This window comes from Dreissena polymorpha, chromosome 10, assembly GCF_020536995.1.
Source record: "Dreissena polymorpha isolate Duluth1 chromosome 10, UMN_Dpol_1.0, whole genome shotgun sequence".
Lineage (NCBI taxonomy): Eukaryota > Metazoa > Mollusca > Bivalvia > Myida > Dreissenidae > Dreissena > Dreissena polymorpha.
This window is the reverse complement of record NC_068364.1, coordinates 81,613,701-81,636,613: the sequence shown is the minus strand read 5'-3', so window position 1 is coordinate 81,636,613 and position 22,913 is coordinate 81,613,701. Positions and strand designations below refer to the sequence as shown.

General features: G+C 37.2%; 1 protein-coding gene across 1 annotated transcript in view; it reads right to left on the bottom strand.

Annotated features, from left to right (window-relative positions):
• Positions 1–22,913, bottom strand: part of LOC127849279 (titin-like) — a 215,281-nt gene that overhangs the window by 94,504 nt on the left and 97,864 nt on the right. Inside the window, 25 exon segments of the mRNA XM_052381996.1 lie at positions 974–1,180; positions 2,660–2,722; positions 3,940–4,044; positions 4,634–4,936; positions 5,329–5,472; positions 6,632–6,733; positions 7,657–7,726; positions 8,188–8,318; positions 9,420–9,582; positions 10,215–10,347; positions 10,654–10,864; positions 11,269–11,516; positions 12,624–12,848; positions 13,766–13,986; positions 14,280–14,425; positions 15,355–15,580; positions 16,102–16,360; positions 16,635–17,041; positions 17,965–18,085; positions 18,449–18,615; positions 19,243–19,440; positions 19,705–20,039; positions 20,929–21,164; positions 21,747–22,037; positions 22,585–22,775. Of these exon segments, the coding sequence (XP_052237956.1) occupies positions 974–1,180; positions 2,660–2,722; positions 3,940–4,044; positions 4,634–4,936; positions 5,329–5,472; positions 6,632–6,733; positions 7,657–7,726; positions 8,188–8,318; positions 9,420–9,582; positions 10,215–10,347; positions 10,654–10,864; positions 11,269–11,516; positions 12,624–12,848; positions 13,766–13,986; positions 14,280–14,425; positions 15,355–15,580; positions 16,102–16,360; positions 16,635–17,041; positions 17,965–18,085; positions 18,449–18,615; positions 19,243–19,440; positions 19,705–20,039; positions 20,929–21,164; positions 21,747–22,037; positions 22,585–22,775 (4,903 nt within the window).

Sequence of the window (22,913 nt, the reverse complement as noted above, 5' to 3'; positions counted from 1 at the left end):
GGAAATCAACACAACAAAAACAATCGAAACTCCAATTAAAAACATCCTTCTTGCCATTCATGCAACAGGGCATATCAGAATCTTGCCCTTTATCACTTGAGAATTCTGGGAAATCACAACAGAAAAAAATATGTTAAACTGAGGCATTCTGGGAAATCACACCAGAAAAAAATATTATTAACTGAGGCATTCTGGGAAATCATACAAGAGAAAAAAAATCACAGGCATTCTGGGAAATCATACCAGACAAACCCTTCTTGAACTCGAGCATACCGTGAATTTTTAACAATCAATGCAATCCTCAACAACTAGGAATAATTAAATGGACTGCACAAACTGGAATATATCACAGCACAAAATGACAACATACACATGTTTAAGTCAAACAAAACCACTCCAAACTTCAGCATCCTAATAGGACAAGGTCAAGTTAGAAATAAAACGATGGACAAAATGGTTACAGTCCATGAACAAAGTGTAAGTTTAATCAAGCTAGATTTTGTTTACACTGTCCTTAAAAAGAAAATACAATACTGTAGTTTAATTTATCAAAACAAATTGTGCATGGAATAGATATATTTTTAAATGCAACAAATGGTTGTAGCATATTTCGTAGAAAACAAAAAGCTCTTTTTAAATAAAAGTTCACACAATGTTCTGCGAAAATTCCTATTTTTTTTCATGCAAATTACCTAAATATTATCATATAACATTTAGACAAGGAAATTTCAACAAACAATGCACTGGCAAAAACCATGGCTGAAAAAGTCTTATTGAAGATTAAGACAAGCAGATATGGCAGATAGAAAAGTGGCAGAAACTAAAATGTGTAAAAAAAAAAACAAAGCAAAAAGCAAGTCATCCTTTCGTAGACACAGTCACCAAATGCAGAACCAGAAACCACAACAACAGCACTACAAAGAAAACTCTCTTGTTCACGTCTAAATCAAGAAAACAGACTCAAACTCGGCACCTTTCTGGTGAATCTTCTTTGCGTTTAGGCTTTGGTTTCACCATTGGCGGAACCTTAAGAAGCAGTTCCGTTTCTGATTTGTCGGATGACTCAGGAGCGCTAAAATACTCGGGCACTTCGGGCGTGAAATGCACAAAGGCGGAGCTATCTCCCTTTTTGGGTTTAGGAGCCTTTGGCGGTGCTACCTTACGTGGTGCATTTCTAATGCTGAAAATTATGCCATTGAGAAATGAAGCAGGTGCAGGATACATAATATATGCAACACCTAGACATTGCTATGCATATTTCAAGGGTTATTTTCAATAGTATATTTGTTTGGTTAAAACTACTTTTTCTAGCATGCTTTAATTGCTAGTGTTGACCTAGGCCCATATTCAAAAACTGATTCTTAGACTTAAATCTACACCTACTCTTAAAATTGCTCTGTTCTGAAACAACTTGAAAGAGAATTTTGGCATGGCAGTTAGCAATTCTTATTACATAATTCTTCATTTAAAACAAGATATTAATGGTATAAGCACCATTTTTATCCTGAATATATGCAAACTTTCAGGTATTTTTATTGCGTCTAAGACTATTCTGTATCCCTAATTGGGCATCCCTAATGCAGTCCGCACAGGCTAACTAGGGACGACAATTTCCACCTAAACTAGATTTTTGCTAATAAGAGACTTTCTTTTATTGAAAAATATCATAAAAGCGGAAAGTGTTGTCCCTGATTGGCCTGAGCGGACTGCACAAGCTAATCTGGGATGACACTTTACGCACACGCATTAAATCCTCTTTTCACAGAGCACGGCCCAATTAGTCTTAGAATGGGTTGATGAATATGGACCATACCTTTACAAACATATCATTACTGACAACATTACAGATGTGCAAACGTTCAACAAGAGCTGAATTATTGTTAACTATAATCTGTAAGTTCCATGCTCACTATATACCAATACATATTTGTTACTTAGACTACCAGCATTATACTTAAAACACAAGTTGTTTTTTGTTTTGTTTGTTTTTTAAACACAAGTTCATGTAATCCATAAACATGTATTGAATTGTTCTAACACTATTGTTTTTAGAGGTTTAAGTGCACAAAGTAATTAAACTGCCCAATTGTTATGAATTTATACAATCGCAGATGAAGCAAATAGCTTCACATTTTTTTTCCATTTTAAAAGTTGACCATAATTTAGAAATACTTTATCAAAATGTCAATTTAATCTTGCTTTAATGCTACCATTTCTGCTAATAGTGAGTTGTTTTTGTCTGACAAAACGGAAAACACATACAAGATCATTACCTTAAATTTTAATATCATAATTGTATTTCCGAAAATAACCTAATAGACAGATATCCAAATGAAAGGCTACATTTGACATTTGAAAACTAAACATACACAACATCACCAATTCAACAGTCACTGAAAAACAACACTGCTTTGCCTGATTAAGTTATGTTTTGTCCCAAAAGGCTTTTTCATAGTGATTTTTTTCTAAATGGACTACATTTTTATTAAGATAAATTTAAAACATATCAAACATTAAAATATAAATATAAACTTGCAATTACTACAAGAAGGGCTGTGAACAGCAAATACCTATGATGTGTACATGTATATAATAAGCAGGTGAGTGGGTGGGGTAACATCGCTATAGATTCTGAGAGTTTAATGGAACAAGAGCTTACCGTTCATCGTCTTCAGAAAGTGGGATCTGTTGAGGTGGGACAGCCCGGGTGGGCTCATCACGTCTGAAACAACAACAACAATATGAATGTTTTTAAGATTTACCAAATTATTTTATGACCATGTTCGGAAACCAAAAAAGCAAGTTCTAGTACGTACATAATCTTCCCTTTCAAATTGTTTGTCTAATTCTTCAGAATAGTTATTAATATAAATGATTTAATTGTAAAAAGAAATCTCTGAAAATACAACAGATATCATGTGGCATAACTATATATAATAAATTATAATGCAAATAGTATATAACAGTTGTGTTAGCTAAACAACTTACATATTAAAATGCAATGTTTCTGACTTTCAACAAGCTAATACACACACTCAACATGACAAAACATTCAACAAATATAACTACAAATGTCAGCACATTATCATAAAAACATCATCAATTGGTCAACAACTTCCAACAGTTACATGCAGAATAGACTCCATGCAATTGAGGGAAAACCTTCAATAATAACCTGAAATCATTTGCTTAAAAGTCATACAAAGCACGACATATACGTTCACTTCATTTGACACACATGTAATTCACAGTGGGTACAATAAACATGCATTTAGAGCATGGTAACAGCATTCCAAAGTCACAACACACGGATGCTTTTTCTGGGATTATTCTTTGGTTATCTGCAATAGCCATTTGTTAATTGATATTTTCACTCAGTCATAAACAATGTCTTAATGATTAACAATTGCATGCCTCTATTCCTTTTGAAGACAGAATAATGAGGGTATCAAATCAACAACAACATGAAACACTCCTATTTTTCATGGTCACTGCAGCAATTTCATGCAGAACATTAGAGAATTCCATAACAATCACTGCATTTCAAGTCTTCCAGTTGTTCATAGCAACAATTTCATGCAGAACATGTGAGAAATCCATAACAAATGCTTTCCAAGTCTTCCAGTTGTTCATAGCAACAATTTCATGCAGAACATGTGAGAATTCCATAACAATCACTGCATTCCAAGTCTTCCAGTTGTCCATAGTAACAGTTTCATGCAGAACATGTGAGAATTCCATAACAATCACTGCATTCCAAGTCGTCCAGTTGTTCTTAGTAACAGTTTCATGCAGAACATATGACAATTCCATAACAATCACAGCATTCCAAGTCTTCTAGTTGTCAATAGCAAAAGTTTCATGCAGAACACTTGAACATTCCATAACAATTTCTGCAAGTTGTCCATGGCAACAATCTCATGCTGCCTAGCAACAAACCTCCTAAAGTCCAGTTCCTCTTCGGACACCACACGGACATATCCACATTCTGTGTCAGACACATAGCTGATCTGCTGAACAGGTCCTTCTGCTTGCAGTTCGTAACTATGGTAACATATTCGCTTTATAAAAACATGGCCTTAGAACCTAATGCAATTACATGGCAAGTTATAGTTTTAAGACTAGTGTGGGATACACTTAAATGTCAATACATATGAGCAACAAATTCTACATTTGTGATGTACAGCCTTCAAGTCAAGGCCAGCAATTAAGTCAGTCTGGCCAACTAAATCGTTCTGGTAGATTTAGGCCAAATCATTCACATTCATTTTATTGCATTGTAATATATTTTTCCTTTGCATTTTTTATCTACATTTAGAGAATATTTACCATGTAAATTTCATTTCTTATACACTATCTGACACTGAACAGCATGCATCTGAGCTACTTAATGCATGTACGTTCCAGTGTTGTCCCAGATTAACCTGTGCAGATTGCACAGACTAATCAAAGACGAAACTTCCGCTCAAACTGAATTCTCATTGAAAAGAGACTTCCTTAAAACAATAATTCCAATAAGAGCTGAAAGTGTTGTTCTTGATCAGCCTGTGCGAACTGCACAGGCTAATATGGGAAAAACACTTCATGCACATGCATTAAGCCGGAAGCCGCTTATGTCTAAGGTTCACTCCACCTGGGTGAGGGACTCTTCTTGGTGATCCTGAGGGGCTGCTCAGGTGTTCTAGCCTGCGCAGGGGCAATGTCCCTGTGATCCCTCTCCTCCACAGGGATTGGCTCTCTTTTGGGTCCCAGTGGCACCTTTTGAGGGGCCACGGGCTTGAACTCCATCTTGGACACCTTTTTAGGTGGGACTGAGTCAGTAGTATCAAATCTGGCTCTTGCTTCAGCCATGGTAGGTATCTTTGTTTCTTCTTCGCCGTCTATTTCCATGGGAACGGCAAGTGGTTCGGGCTTTTCCATCTTGTGGAAAGGCATCCTGGGGCACAGTACAGACCACGTTGACCATTGAGTTTATTTTTAAGGAAAATGGGTTCATTTTTTATGCTTTTGAATTAGTAACTTGACTGCTTAACTCACATGTTTATGTTTATTTTAATTTTTTTTTATGAAAATGTATTATTTACTGAAACAATTCATATTGTCGCATTGAACATCTTATGTACACCCATAAACAATTTAAATTGAAAAGACAAACTTACTTATCATTATAATTAGCGAAACAAAACTTCAGATTAAAGTAAAATGTTAAACAAGAAATCACACCAACAATCAAACACACAGAAATTACATAAAATTGTTCTGTTACACAACACCAGAAAAACAACAAAAATAACAGAAAAAATGTGCAAGAAAGGAAAGGAGAACCACCTTTTCCGCCTCAGCTCTGGAGAGGCTTCAACCGAGGCGCTTATGGGGGTCGGAGGTGGGGGTTTGACCCCGGGGCGACCCAAGGTCGAATAGGGCGAGTATCCGTCAGGGGACTCAGATGACAGAGAACTGAGAGGAGTCACACTAAAAATATGTTTCCACAACAACCAGTCAAAACACAAACATTTCAGCAACAAAAAAATTTGCTTACAGAAATGAGTTAGAGAAAACAGAAAGCAGAAGTGGTAAAAATTTTCAAATAACTGCTATTGTAATAAAGGTTATGTTAAATACAATAATCATTATAGATATTGATAAGAATAATGAATAACATTGTTTTGAACAAACAGATTCATTATACTAACATATTTTACCATTATACTGACATTGCTGTATAATAAAACAACTTAAAAGCGATATAATCAATCAAAATTGAAACAGCTATTTATGAAAATAAAATAACATCTTCGAACTAGCTCTTTATTTTTTGGTACCTTGATAATGTCATTCTTACTATTAAACTCTTACTGAGAAATGACCATATGAGCCTCATCATGCGAAAATGGGTCTTATGCAATATGCGGACAGAGTAGCTCCAGATAAGCCTTCTGGTCACGAGCTACCCTGTCCGCTGTAGAGCCAAGGAAGGTTTCATAGTCTCAGGCTTGTTTGGAGCTACACTGGCCACATAGTGCATATGACCAATTTTCACATAACATGGGTTGTATATAATCATGCAACAGTTCATGCAAACTCAATACTAAAATTAAATTGAGAAAAAAAATCTGTACAGACATTTATACACATTTCATAGAAACAGACGATACTAATAAAATTATAAAAATGTGATCTATGGTTAAATCTTAGTCTCAGAACACTTAAAGCAGAGAATATGGCATGCCTATAAAACTGTTTTGAGCAGGAATGTTTTGAAAAGATTTAATATCCTAATGTTGAATTCAGGTGAAGATGACTTTTAGCATGTCCCTATGAAAAAGGCAGATGCAACAAATATAAACAACACTAAGCAAGACAACAGGGGCAAAGAAGCCTTGGCATCTTTTCTAGTTCTATCACATCCCTTACACCGATTTGGACATTTTTCCCCTTGCAAAAAGATTCATTAATCAGCGCACAGTCACTGGGCAAAAGGGATTCCAAACACATCCATGTGCTGTACATGAAATCATGCATTCAGCCACTCTGAAAATGGCTTAATTTCAGAATATTCCTTCAAACAGTTGGGCACAAAACAACATAGCGTTGTCATGCAGGAGTTTGGATGCCATGCACCAGCATTAACCTGCTTAGCTCCTCCTCCTTAATCAAGCGCAGTACTGCGCTGTCCCCGTCTCGTACATACGAGATCTCCTGTACAGGGCCTTCAGACTGGATCTCGTATTGACTGCAAACAAAACCCTTCTCCTCATGAAAACATCAGATGAGGTGATGTCTTTGTAAGGTGCAAAAGTCTATGCTTGTGCAAGATGCAAAGGTAGCAACGTGTTCTCACTGTTGTCATGCACATGTTTCGAAGTGATACACACACCAATTTAATGTTGTTTGCATAATTTCTGTACAGAACATTTATTTTGCATGATATATTTGTATTAAAACATCCACTGCCAATTGTTCAGTTTTCTATTTGTAATTGTGTGTGTGTTAATCCCATTTTCTTCTTGTACCAGGTTTAATTGTTGTTTCGGAGATGTGAAGTGAAATGTCCATGTCATGTCGGCATGCTCTAATTGCTTTTATAGAACAACTTACTGGCTCCTTATGTGTTGTTTGTCTGGTGGTTGCTGTTCTGCAGCAAGAAATGAATATGCATTATCGACGGTTTATAATTGAGCCTGGCTCTCGGAAAATGAGGTTAACCCTTTGCATGCTGGGTAATTTGTCTTCTGCTAAAGTGTCGTCTGCTGAATTTCTAAAATTAGCATTTTCTTCGATTTTTTTCAAAGAATATTATCAGAATAGCAAACAGTTTGGATCCTGATGAGACGCCACGTTTTGTGGCGTCTCATCAGGATCCAAACTGTTTGCAAAGGCCTTCAAAATTCGGTTCCCGCACTGAAAGGGTTAAATGCATGTGTGAAAATTATTGTCCCAGATTAACCCGTGCATTCTACAAAGGTTAATCAGAGACAACACTTTCCTCCTGATTTTTGTTTAGAAAAGAATCCCATTTGAGCGGACAATGTTGTCACTGATTAGCCTGTGCAGTCTGCACATTCTTATTGGGTACTTCACTTTGCGCACAGGCATTAAGCCCCATTTTCCCAGAACGCGGCTCATGTGCTTACAATTTTGACTATTTTCACTTACGGTGAAAGAGAGGTCTGTCTAGGAACCACATTGAACTTCGGTGCAGGTTCTTCCTTCTTTGTCAACTCAGCTGAAAAATATAGACAAACATGATAACATATATAGACAAACATGATAACATATATAGACAAACATGATAACATATATAGACAAACATGATAACATTGAGCATTCCAAGCAAACAATATTAAGTTTATACCTAAAGTTTGACCAAAAGCAAAACTTTTTTATATAATTTCTCCAATAACAGAATAAGATTATTGCAGCTTATGTTGAATTTAAAACACAAAATATTATTTGTTTAAGGCAAACGCATGCAGGAAACTGATGTGTAATATAATGTAGGTAACTGCTCATTTTAAAAAAAAATTAGGGTATTGCTAATAATGTGAAAACAATACATTTTTATTGATAATTTTGTATTTGACATCACATAAATAATATTAAAATGCATAAAACTTGTAAAACTGTTCAAATCAAAGAGATTTCCGGAGAATAATCACAGTGAATGATTATAAATATGATCCTTACGCTGCACGACAAGCTTGGCCCTGGTTGATGCTGTACCCGCCACGTTCACAGCCGTGCACTGGAACCAGGTGGAGTCCGTCTTCTTGGCGTTGTCAATGTACAGGACCGCTCTCCCATTGTCTATCTCCATTCTGGAAGTACAGGGCATGTTACAGGGATTTGATGATAACACATGGGAATAATTCATACATGAGCATTGATTTGATGATAACAGATGTGAATAACGAACATGCTAGCATTGAAATAATGATAACAGATGTGAACAATACTAAAACCAAGCAATAAAAGTCCCTACCTAAGTAGGATCCACCATTTTCAGCTATATTTGTAGTTTATTTGTTGCCATAGCATCTAGAATTCATGACATAGGAACAAAATGAAATGTCGTGCATAATTTCCATATTGCCATCTATCCATATTTCAAGTTTCATGAAAAAATATGAAGAACTTTGAAAGTTATCGCAGGATCCACCATTTTCAGCAATATTTTTAGTCTATTTGTTGCCATAGCAACCAGAATTCTTGATGTAGGAACAAAGTGAAATGACGCGCATAATCTCCATATTGCAATCTGTCCATGTTTCAAGTTTCATGAATCACAATAAAATAAGCAAAATGTTAAATTTTGAAGTTTCAACCCAACTAAATAAGGTAATAACGACCCTTATTTTATTTCAATTAATACATTATGCAATGCCAAAATGATACAAATGATGTTAAAAGTTGTAAAGTAAAACACATGGGTTGTAAAAAAATGAATGCATAACAACTTAAGGGTATATCAGGGGTGTGATTGTAGAACCCCCTCATAGGAAAATACCCAAACCCCACTCACAGGGACAGGGTTTAATTAAACTCTTTATTTGCATATAGATCAAGCAAAGTTTATAACTTCTAAATACCTTTCATACAATTAGTTTGACATTAACCCATTTATGCCTAGCGTCTAGAAAAAGGGCCTTGGCAAACAGCGTTGACCCAGATGAGATGCCGCATGATGCGGCGTCTCATCAGGGTCTACGCTGTTTGCTTAAAAGAATTTCCGTAAGAAATATTCTTAATATAGAAAGAAATATAGGAGACATCCCTAATTTTTTAACTAAATTAATCCAATTTAGAAGGATGGGAGAGTCCATTAGGCATAAATGGGTTAAAAAGGAGAAGATCAGCTGAAATGAGTAGAATTCACACCGCAGGTATATTCAGCCCCATGTAACCAGCATCCTACTTACTTGTAGTCTTTGCCGGGTGTCAGTGTCTTGTTGTTCTTCTGCCAGCTCATCATGGGCGTGGGTGTGCCCACAGCCCGCGCGGTCAATGTCACAGACTGACCTTCACTCACTGTGTAGTTCTGCATGCGCTCCACAAACTTTGGTGGCTGCATTTGCTCCCGTTCTGATAAGATGGAAGAGTGGCAGGTTTCAATAGACAAATTAAGTGAAGTTATATTTATATGTTCATTTATTAGGTCATGGACAGAAATATATGACCATTGAAAACAATGGACAGCGCATGATGCTGTATTTAATTTGGTTGTTATCCAACTTGGCTAACTTTATATTGGATCAAACTTACAGGGATCATTTGTGGAAGATTCTGTAAAAAGAATATAAAGACGAGAAAAGGGGCAAATAGCTGAAAAGGGGTTTTATAAAGATCCTTGCAATTAACAAAAATCAGGCTTCTATTTTTAAAAGTTAAAATAATTAATGAATAAAAAACATTACCCTCATTTTGCTCATCATCAACTTACTTCAAACCTTAATAAAACCCCTTAATCCTTTCCCTCTTGGAAGCAAAGTGAAAATGGCTAAATCCAACCAGCATAAGACCAGAACAGCCTGCAAGTAATTTGCAGTTTGTTCAGGTTTTAAGCGATTTGTTGCTCATCAGTAACTTAGGCTTTGAAATGTAGCCTTTAAAACTTCAATCTATAGTGAGTGCATATTTCAATTTAATGATTTTTAAAGGGACTTCAAACTCAACAAATTGAATATCAGAGAGGTAAAGCAGGGAAGACAACTCACCAAGCACTCTGAGGTTGACATTGAACTGTGCTTGTCCGCCCTTGTTTTCTGCCAGGCAGGTGTACACACCGGCGTCTAGGGGTGAGGCCCTCGTAATGATCAGAGAGTGAACCTCCTCCTCATTAACTACCATCTACAGGGCAAACAGTAGGGATGCAATAATTAACGTTACCATAGCAACCATTGTTCCAGTATGCTTTTCTGTTTTGTTTGAATTTTTTTATTATTATGCCTTTAAAAGCTAATTTATAACAACAGTATGTCTACCAAAAAATTAGATATTTGTCAAAATATCATGCAGATGAACAATACATTTAAAAAATAAACAAAACACGTTGATAGAACAGGATTACATTAGTTTAAGAAAGTTATATTCAAAAAATGAAACCTTAAAACTGCTCCTCTGGGGCAAATAAAAGCATGTGGCCTTAGTCCCTACCTTGTGGTTGTCATCGGGATACACTTTGCGGTCATTGCAGAACCACGTGAGTTCTGGTGCTGGTCGTCCGGTAACCAAGGTGTCAAACCTGACCGTGTGACCTTCCCTAACCTCTGTGTCATTGGGTTTGACCCGGAATGAGGGCTTGAGTTGGGACTCAAACACCCCACCAACATCTTGAGGCTGATCTGTGCCAGCTCGGGTAGAATCCCTTGGAAAACAAATTTTTATCAAATTAATAAATAATTCACAAAACATTTTTCTTTAGCATCTGTATCCATAAAAAATATATCTGCATGGTTAATTGTTTTTTTAAAACATTTTATAAATGCTATGGACATCATGTGTAGACTGTGTCAAATGAGCCTTAAATAGTTGTTAAGCACATTGCATGTCATATCTTACCATAGAAAAAGCAATCAAAATAACAAATCAAAAAACAAAATTTGAAAATTAATACTGTCACCTCTTGAGCATTAATTTTAATCTACATAATGCTGGCGATCATTAACTAGCATACAGTACATACATTTTGTCAAAGTTAATTCCCCACTGCCCAAAATAAAAAATTTCCGCAAAGTCTGCAATACACAGCAGATATCAATGACTCATTACCTTCGCAGTATTCTGTCCAGGGTCTCAGGCTGCACGAATGAGGTGGCATCAATATTTCCCACGGTTTCAACGAACAGTTCGCTGGAGCAGGTGTCCTTTCCATGGGCGTTAACGGCAAGAACTGTGTAGAATCCTGCGTCTTCCGGGAGGCCCATGCGAATACGCAGTGTGCAGAAACCATCACGGTCGTATTTGATCTCGTAGCGATTGGAACGCTTCACGCGATGACCGTCTTTGTACCATGCAACCTTTGGTTAAGATACATAGATTTATCTTGATTTGTCCTGTATGCTTTCGTACACTAGAAGACGATATGGTATGTTACGATGTAGAACATATAATCAAACTTAGAACCACATCTTGAGTCCTTACTGTATCATTATTAACTTTTTCACAGACGTCTTTAGTGTATCCTAGAATTGTTTCATAGACACTGATGCCCCCACAACACATGTTTCGACACAGACAAACCTACTTTAAATTCCGAAGCGGACGATCAGACAAAGGGTCAAAACTGGTCAAAATTCCTTTTGCAAGAATAATCTAAACATTCAGTGGGAAAGTTTGAGCAAAATCTTCCAAGCAGTTAAAAGAGAACTTGAAAAATTGTAAGAGTGAAGGGACAAAGTGACATCTTTCTGCGAAAGATCATCACAGCAAAAACTCCTCTCTATAGGATCATCATTCTACACATTTAGGTCATTGAACTGTGCACAATTTGCACAGTAGTTAACCCATTTATGCCTAGCGTCTAGAAAAAAGGCCTTGGCAAACAGCGTAGACCCAGATGAGACGCCGCATGATGCCGTGTCTCATCTGGGTCTGCGCTGTTTGCTTGAAGGAATTTCTGTAAGAAATATTCTAAATATAGAAATAAATATACTAGTCATCCCTTATTTTGGAAAAAAATTGATCCAATTTAGAAGGATGTGAGAGTCCACTAGGCATAAATGGGTTAAAGCAGAGTTAAAACTACAACGCTCAGGACGTACAAGGACCTACAGGACAGAATGGTCAATTCTTAATACTTTCCACTACATGGGGGTGTAAAAACAAATACCATAAAACGCTGTGTATAATGCGCACTTTTTTTACCCCAAAATTTAATTAAAAAAACTTGATGATCATTATACACCACTACAGCCATGCCAAGAGATTTTTTCCTTGTCAGTTACCGAGTTATGGTAACTTGCAGCATTCTGCTTCTGGTTGTTTTAATATGAATTTTATTGTTTTTTTCCCACCGATTATTTTGCTTCAAAAACTTTTTTCCCGATTTTTTTGCTTCAAAAAGTAGATGCGCGTTATACATAAATGTGCGTTAAACACAGCGTTTTACAGTAACCAACAAATACCTTTGGTCTAGGTTTGCCTGAAATTCTGCACACAAAGGTAGCATCTGCGCCCTCCATGAGTCTGAAGTCTTTGATTGGCTGCACAATCTGAGGTGGGCTTTCTGGCAAGTCATTGGGCACCTCAGAGTCATATTCAGATGTTTCTGTCTCACTCGCAAAGCGTACTTTACCCTCTCGGTACTGGATTTCTTCACGGAGACGGTCCTCAAATCCAGACACTTGGAACTAAAAGAACACCGGGAAAGATGCCAAGTAAACGTGTCATGTAATAGCTATAATATAGAAATGTACAGCATCAAGTTTGTGAAAATAAAAATTGTCCTCTAAAACCCTTTAAAAATCTATGACAATACCTGCAACAAAAAGGATTGATTAATTATGCCGGCTCCTATATAAATACTATTATTAAATCATATGAAATGGTTTGACTGAATCCTCATGAATGGGCTGGTATTCTTGTTCCCCTACCCAAATTAATCTCAGCAATGTAGCAAAGTGCAAGTGTAATTAACTCAATCTATAGTTACCTGTTTCTATCCATCCTCATGAATGGGCTGGTATTCTGGTTCCTGCAGACCCAAATTAATCTCAGCAATGCAGCAAAGTGATAGCTTAATTAACTCAATATGTACCTGTTTCACCCCATCCTCATGAATAGGCTGGTATTCTGGTCTCCGACCCAAATAAATCTCAGCACCGTAGCAATGTGCAAGATTAATTAACTCAATATGTACCTGTTTCACCCCATCCTCATGAATAGGCTGGTATTCTGGTCTCCGACCCAAATAAATCTCAGCACCGTAGCAATGTGCAAGATTAATTAACTCAATATGTACCTGTTTCACCCCATCCTCATGAATAGGCTGGTATTCTGGTCTCCGACCCAAATAAATCTCAGCACCGTAGCAATGTGCAAGATTAATTAACTCAATATGTACCTGTTTCACCCCATCCTCATGAATAGGCTGGTATTCTGGTCTCTGACCCAAATAAATCTCAGCACCGTAGCAATGTGCAAGATTAATTAACTCAATATGTACCTGTTTCACCCCATCCTCATGAATAGGCTGGTATTCTGGCCTCCGACCCAAATAAATCTCAGCACCGTAGCAATGTGCAAGATTAATTAACTCAATATGTACCTGTTTCACCCCATCCTCATGAATGGGCTGGTATTCTGGTTCCTCCTTCTCTGACTGGGACCTGCGGTAGTCCAGGTTGCTCTCGAGGATCTTGGCAGACCGCGGCACGTAGAAGTCTCTCTCAGTGCGGCGAGGCTGCTGTGACCTCTGCAGGACCTCCTGGTCAAAGGTCAAGGTCGGTGGCATGGAGGCGGGCAACGGTGGTGCAGGGGTTGATGGTTCTAGAATAGAGGTGCGCTTGTTATTGAATTACAGACGGGAATATTTTTTTCAAGTTTGTAGCTCTTGATCAAAAAGACTAAATGTATTTAAATTGTCATATTGTTTATGGAATGACAAAATGAAACTGGATAAGCAAGAAGTCCATGGAGATTATTTTTTATTTCACAATGGAAAATAAAATTATTAGGACCAACGTAGTTTGAAGAAGATAACTGTCATATAGTCATGAATATGTTATCACAGAATTAATACGATACAAAAAGAAAATATAATGTTTAAGAATGTGGCCTACTTTCCACAGGCAGAACGGTTGCCATAGTAGTGGACTCTCCAATGGGATTCCTGGCAATGCAGGCATAGTCTCCAGCGTCTGCTGGCTCACAGCGGAATATGAACAGGGTGCACTTGCCTGTGCTCTCGTCTATAGTGATCTTGTGTCTGAAAATAAGACATCAAGTAATGTACACAAAAGGTAATGTTAACAAGAAACAGAGCATTAGGGGGTCATGTTAACCCTTTTAACCCTTTACCACTTCGATATGTATTTAACCCTTTACCACTTAGATATGTATTTAACCCTTTACCACTTAGATATGTATTTAACCCTTTACCACTTAGATACGTATTTTACGTATTTGTAGTTACTTAGAAATTAAACTTTAATTACAGACCAATCTTACTAGATTTAAGTTTTAAAGGCTTCATCTCCAACCATTAGATAGTGATGAGCAGCAAACAGCATAAAACCTGAACAGACTGCGAGTTACTCTCAGGCTGTTCTGGTTTCATGCTGTTTGCACATAGCAATTTTCTCTTTGCTTTTGAGCGGGAAAGGGTTTTTAGCTTTCACGATAAATTTGCTTGAATTTCAGAAACTTATATTTGATGTTATTGGAAATGCGCATCCTAGAATCCCGGAAATATACTGTTTAGGTGGTTTAAATACAATGTTTTACATGCATAAATAGTTCAAATATAATTTTCAGATATAACTGCATGGTTATTTAGAGTGTTATTTGAAGGGTGAGGAAAAAACCACAACATGATACAATAATAAACATATGAATATATACTATTTGTTTAAGCTAACTGTCATCATAATAAAGGTAAACAAAGTGTTAAAATAAAAAAAGTATGTTATTCAGTCTAAACTTTGTTTTAATTTATGCAGTACCACTCAAATAGGATAAAATAAACAAGCATGAAAAAAGCAAACTTGACATTAAAACAAATTTTTTATTTTGAACATTTTAAGTATGAAAAAAGTACTACTTAACATTCCAACCTAAAAATATTAAGTTAAAACATGGAAACAATTTAACCAAATACCAACCAAGCAATAATTAAGCGCATGAAAATATTCTGACCTCGTATCAGGTTTAAGCAGGCGGTCATCTTTGGTCCAGTAGACGTCTGGGAAAGGCTGGCCAGACACGTACGCCTCCAACACGATGTTCGTGTCTTCAACGAGACGTGTCGTCTGCAGACGCTCTATGAACATCGGCTTCACTGCCTCGATAGGGGACGGTATCCGCTCCTCGCGAGGGCCGGAAACTTCCGGAACAAACTGCTCCAAAACTGGGGACTCAGAGGCTGTGATAAAATGAAAGTGTATGAGAAGGTTAACCTATTTATGCCTGGTGGACTCTCCCATCCTTCTAAATTGGATCAATTTATTTCCAAAATTAGGGATGTCTAGCCAGGCATAAATGGGTTAACATTCTAACTAATTTATTTGTCATGGTCAACTTTTTCTGGAACAACAAGTGTTTACAATTGATCACATATTGCTACTTAACTATGTATTTATTTTTGTAAACGGAAAGCACATCAATTCCAACCATTTTTACTGTAAAAATAAGACTTTAGATAAAATTACCATAGGTCTACTATTGCCCACTTTCACCATAATTACATATTATATATTCTTTCATTGGATAATTTTGGGGGCGGGCCTAGATTGAGAAAAACAAACATATAAAACTTTGGTTATGACTTTTAGGACTCAAAATATTAAAATGCTATATGTCTTAAACCAATATAAGTATCAACTCTTTATCAATCATTCAAAGACACCAATTTACAAGGGAAAACAAGATCATAAAGCCACTTACACAACACTGTCAGCTGGCACTCAGAGGTTGCCGTTCCATCAGCATTTGTTATGACACACTTGAATGTCCCAGAATCCTCTGGGAAAGCCTCTGCTATCGAGAGTGATGTGCTCTCATTGCTGTATGTGATTTCAAAGTCAGCGGAGCTCTGAATCTCAGAGTCATCACGATACCATTTCACGATGGGCTCAGGCTGACCTTTGAACGTGACCTCAAGTCTCACCCTTTGACCTTCTTGGCACTTCTGGTCGTGTAATGGCTGCAATGTAATTTGTTTTACAAAATAAGTAATATAATTGTGTAATAAAATATAACATAAACATTATTCCAGCTTTATATGTTTAAATAGTTCTGACCAAATCCTTAAATTCATCATTTTCAATCGTTGAACTTGTACATGTATAAATTTCCAATACTGCGCACAAACTATTTAAAGGCCAAAATGCATTTTTACATTACGCTACATGAATTCCTTACAATCTAAGATAGCATTATAAAGAACAAGATAATTATATCAGAAATGCCAAGGTTACCCGAATAAATTTGGGCCTCTCTTTCAGGTAGAGTGTCTTGTGAGCAGGTGGAGCCACTTCTTCTTCAATGGGGATACCAAACTTTGGCAGCCGCATTTCTGTTGTTGATTTCACCTTCCTTTCTGGTTCCTGTAAAGCTTCCTCCACTGGTACTCCATAAACCGGAATCCTTTTCTGGAATTCCGGAAACGGTCTCTGATCTACAATCTCCATTTTCACCTGTTCGGTGTATTTTTCTGGTTTCTTGTCTTCATCGGGTTTCTGGATTTTCGAGTATTTTGGAGGCACTGAGGGTCCAGGCCGTTTTGGGGCTGTTCTGGTTCCTGGCGCACGAGTTGGCTCGAACATTTCCCGAGCCTCACTGAAAGGTTTCTGTTCTTCCTCCATGACTTCATCTACTGGGAGGCCTTAAAAAACAAACATTTTTTTATACATCCATGTCAGAACAGTATGTTCATGTCATACAATATCTTGCAATAGCTATAATCGGTACAACATGCAAGTAAGAACAATTGAGGGATTCAAGGATGATCTAAATAACTAAAATATATTGTCTCTAAAAACAAAAAACTTCACAATCAATAGCTCTTAAAATAAAAAGTTGATCCCTTATTTATGAAAAAAAAAATATTGTACCAAATTAAGTGTTGAATGTCTCTTTTTTTACACAATGTAAATTCAGTATACTTTTCATTCAGTAAATAAGCACTGTAACAAAATCAATTACAATTCAGGACATTTCACAAACAATTAAACCCACGTCTATTATCCTTGTTTACACATTTGCTCAAGATATTGCTCACCTGCCAAGTGATGACCATTGATTGGATTTAACCCTTTCCCACTTAGAAGCAAAGTGAAAATGGCTATGTGCAAACAGCATAAAACCAGAACAGCCTGCTAGTAACTCGCAGTCTGTTCAGGTTTTATGCTGTTTACTGCTGATCAGTATGTAAGAATTGGAGATGAAGCCTTAAAAACTTGAATCTATTAAAAAAGGTCTTAAATATATTTTTCTGCTGGGACTACAAATGTGTGAAAATACGCATCTAAGTGGTAAAGGGTTAACCCATTTATGCCTAGCGTATAGGAAAAAGGCCTTGGCAAACAGCGTAGACCCAGATGAGACGCCACATGATGCGGCGTCTCATCAGGGTCTGCGCTGTTTGCTTAAAGGAATTTCTGTAAGAAATATTCTAAATATAAAAATAAATATACTAGACATCCCTTATTTTGGAAATAAATTGATCCAATTTAGTAGGATGGGAGAGTACACTAGGCATAAAAGGGTTAATTATTTTGCTACAAAGTGTTCACAGAGTCTACGTACTTTCCACAGTGAGATTGGCCGTGACCTGCGCCTGACCTCCAGCGTTGAGGGCCTTCACGGTGAACTGACCGGCGTCCTCATAGAATACCTCCGGTATGTACAGCGAGTGGATGTCTCCCTCCTGGAATCATATGATAATTGCCACATGTTTAAATTCATATAGTTTTCAAGTTGCACAAACGCTATTTTAAAATATTGTTTTCTTTAATATGCTGCATTAATTTTTCCTTATCAGTAATTTAAATATCATAAGAACACAAGAGAACTGATCAACTCTTAAGCAATAGAATAAGCTTCATATTGAGGCAAGTGCTTATGGTATTATGGCTAAACTTGATGTCAAATCTTAAAATCAATTGAACAGGATAGAAGACGATTATCATGAAAAGCAAAAGGACAACTTGTATATAACAAACTTTGGCACTGATATTTTCTAAATCACTAAAAAATCACAAACATCCAAATTTTAAAAAAGCATGCCAACCTGTATAATTTCAAAGTCGGGTGAGCTGATAAGCTTCTTGCCATCTCTATACCATGTGACCTCGGGGGCGGGGTTTCCTGCCAGTCTGACTGTCAATCTCACTGGCTGACCCTCCTTGATGGACACATCATACAGCCTCTCAGTGAATGAGGGCGGAGTCACTGCAGCTATAAATAGAAACAATTATGTGAGGGTGGGATAACTGCAGCTATAAATTGAATGAATCATGTGGGTGTATTTACTGCAGCTAAAAATAGATTGAGTCATGTGAGGAGGGGATGACAGCAGCTATAAAAACAATAAATACTATGAGGGGCGGGGGCACAGCAACTATAGAATGAATCATGTGAGGGCAGGTAATTGCAGATATGGGTAGCTTGAATCATGTTTGAAGGAAGTAATGAAATAAAGGATATTTGTTTTGTTTTTGTTGTAATAAAATGCATTATAACATCACTGGGAAGACAATCAATATTTTTATCAGAAACTTATAACTGTGAACAGAGTCAATATTTAATAAAAACATGCAAATTTATAATAATTCAAAGACTTTGAAGAACCTTGCTGTTCTAAGCTCAATTTAGTTCAATATTAAACTATTACTTTAACATTCCTCATTACATACAAAGTGTATTCTTTTTTACCAGGGGTAAAACTAAATTATTATTTCCATAATAAAAATGATATTTAATATTTATCAAACGTGTGCAGAAGAAGATCTGATGAAAGCTGATGTACAAAGAAAGCAAATAAGGCTAGAAAGGCACAATCAGTAAATCCATAACCCCACACACCTCTCACAATGAGCTCAGCAGTGCTGGAGCAAGTCCCTGCCATGTTTGTTGCCTTGCATGTGTATTTGCCGGAATCTTCTGGAAACGTTTCCGGAATCATCAGCGAAACGCGTCCGTCACGGTACGAGATTTCAAAGTCTGGACCGTCATTCAGGTCTTTACCTTCTTTGAACCATTTAACAGTGGGTTCAGGTTTGCCTGTGAAAAAACATGTACAGAAAAGTTTCAATATTACGCACATCAGTGACTTTACAACAAATGCATTAATTGTTATTGATTTTTTTTTATTTTTAACAAATCTTAGTAAAGACACTTTATTTATTTTTTCAAGACTAATAAAAAAAATGCAACATAAACACAGCGTCAATAGACTCAATAATTTGTTTATGCCATTCATTTTGGAGATTTTATTTTTCCAAGTTATTGCATTATTGCAATTGTTTCTATTATCAAACCACACACCTGTCACTACGCCCTCAAAAGTAACTTTAGTTCCCTCCATAGTCGACACATTTTTCAGCGCCTGAAGGAACTTGGGGGGAATCGGGACAGAAATAGTCAGATCGACAGCCTGGTATTTTGGCTGCATGTCGGTCGTTATGGTCGTGGCAAACTTCTCCTTTGCTTGTATCTCGGGGTATGTCTCGTATTTGGGTCTCACGTCGGTCACGAGTGTTGTCGAGTGTTCCTCGGAAGATGGGATGTAAGAGGGCCCGTCTGAGCGGACCTCAGTGATGGACCGACGGGAGATGTGGGTTTCTGTTGTGGTCAGAGTCTCGGTAGACGAGTATCGACCTCTGTAGAAGGAACACACAAACAGGGTGAATTTGATTGGTTGTTTTAACTCTTTGCATGCTGGGAAATTTGTCGTCTGCAAAAATGTCGTCTGCTGAATTTCTAAAATTAGCATTTTCTTCGATTTTTTTCAAAGAATACTATCAGAATAGCAAACAGTTTGGATCCTGATGAAACGCCACGTTCTGTGGCGTCTCATCTGGATCCAAACTGTTTGCAAAGGCCTTCAAAATTCGGTTCCCCCACTGAAAGGGTTAACATTCACAGGGACAATATCCTTTGAACTAGTATCTTTTGATTCCAAAAGCTTATCTTTCTATAACTTAGTCACTATGAAAGGGAAATGAGGAAAAGGTAAATTTCCCTTTCCACATCAAAACAAAGATCTAAAATAAACAAACACTGCAAAATTATAATTATTATTATTTACTGAAAGTGCTAAACTTAGTTGTTTAAGTTTAGGCATACATGTGAAGGGCATAAGGTGCTACACGAAAAAGAAGACGGGGAAATTACATTTACATGCCATGTGATAATTACTAGTGTGTATTGCAAGGACTACAAAAGCATAAAATTAAGTTGAAATACTGTTAATTATCTGTTGTTTTCACTACAGACAACAAGACCATGTCTATTTTTGAAATTGCTTGTTTATTTTATTTTACAGCTTAAATTGGACCTAACTGTATTGAGTTTACATAAACTTACAAAATTAGTTTACCCAAACTTACAAAATAAGTTTACACAAATTTACACAATAATTTTACACAAACTTACAAAATAGGTTTACCCAAATTTTCAAAATAATTTATCACAAATTTACAAAATAAGTTAACACAAACATAAAAAGTGTGTGAACCCAACTTATAAAGTAAGTTTACACAAACTTACATGGATGACTCAAAGGTTCGGCTCTTTACAACTGGCATGACATCAGTGGACATGGGTTCCTCCACATGAAGCATTCCGGAGCAGGTGGCCTTGCCGGAGGAGTTCTCGGCAGTGACAGAGAACCGGCCTGCGTCCTCGTCAAACACCTCAGGGATGTGGAGCGAGTAGCGGTCCCCGTCCATGGTGATCTGGTAGTCCTGGGACACCACTGGTTCCCCGTTGACAAACCAGGAAACCTGAAGCAGAATCAGAAATATTGCAGGGTACCGGAAAGATTGCAGCGTACTGGAAACATTGCAGAAGAACTAGAAATATTGCAGGGGACCAGAAATATTGCAAGGGAGCCAGACATATTGCAGAGAACCAGAAACGTTGCAAGGGACCAAGACATATTGCAGAGAACCAGAAACATTGCAAGGGACCAAGACATATTGCAGGGGAACTGGAAACATTGAAGGGGATCCAGAAACATTGAAGAGAACTGGAAAAATTGCAGGGAACTGGAAACATGGCAGGGAATTCAAAAACATTGCGAGGGACCTAGAATTATTGTTTTGCAGGAATCATTTTATAGAAAAATGAATTTAGTAAAATAATAATATCCCCAAATTTTTTTAATCTTTCCAATTTAGTTCGATGTCCAAAAGAAAATAATGCAACATAAGGTGAGCAAAATATTGAAAGACTTGTGTCAAACAAAATTTCATAATTACATTAAAAAAAAACTTTTGCTAGAAGTAATTTTCATAACAAATCCTAAATTCTGAAATTTAGTTTTGTAAGATATAAATTTTTTTAGAAATCTCTGGAATGCATACCTTTGGTTTTGGGCTGCCCACAATGACACAGTCCAGTGTGACAGAGTCCCCAGGTCGTACCACCTTGTCCTGGAAGAGTTTCAAGAACTCTGGTGGAGAGTGTGTCAGCTCCGTGGTGGTTCTTCTGGTCTCTATGCTCTTCATCAGTTCCTGTGGGGCAGGGCGCACAACCAGCTTGGCGTAGCATTTCGCCTCACCTGCTTTATTGGTGGCTTTCACCATGTAGTGGCCCCCGTCCTCCACAAAGGCCTCTGGGATTGTCAGATTGTGGACATCAGCGAAGGCAGTCACCTGGAAAAGTGATGGTGTAAAGGTATGGATAATTGAGACATGCAGGGCTCAACATTAACAGTTGTCCTATTGCCCCTGGCAAGTAAAAGTTGGGTCCGGGCAAGTTATTTTATAATCTAGTTGTCCGCCCGGGCAAGTGCAAAAAAGAACAAAGAGCATGTAATTTAGACTTTCATTAGACTTTAATTGCAGCAATCATTTTGTTAAATGTTCAAAAATAGAAAAGGTTTTGTGGTGTTACATTTTGATCTTTATGAAAAAATGTGATGTTTACAGTTAATGTGATATTTCATGTTTGGGCAAGCAGCTTTACGTCAGGGCAAGTAGATTTTCTATGTACTTGCCCGGCAGGGCAAGTTGGTTTTTCGGTTAATGTTGAGCCCTGGACATGGAAACCCAACAGAGGTAGAACATGTCCAACAAACCTTACTTCGTTCACCCAAACAAAGAAACTTAAGTGCTGTAGCAACAGCACAAAAAAAACACAAAATAGTAGCCATAGGTCATTTATTAAAGACAAGAAACTGAAACTCATAGGCCCCTATACCTGGAAGTCATTGCTAGATTCCAATGGGCGATTGTCCTTGAACCATTGGACACTGGGCAGTGGGTGACCTTGAACTCTGCACTGAAGCGTGACCCTCTGACCTTGGGAGGTCGTCACGTCTCTAAGCAACTGTGTGAACTTTGGAGCAGTGATTTCACCAGTCATTGAGGCATCACTTAGCTCACTCAATGCTAAAACAGTGAGATATTGTTGCTTTCTACATTTGAAACAATGAAAACTATTGAATATTTTACAGCCAATATTTTTAAAAGCCGCACATTTTTTAGCAATCATTTCAGAAACAAATATCATTTTTTTTAAAAGTCATA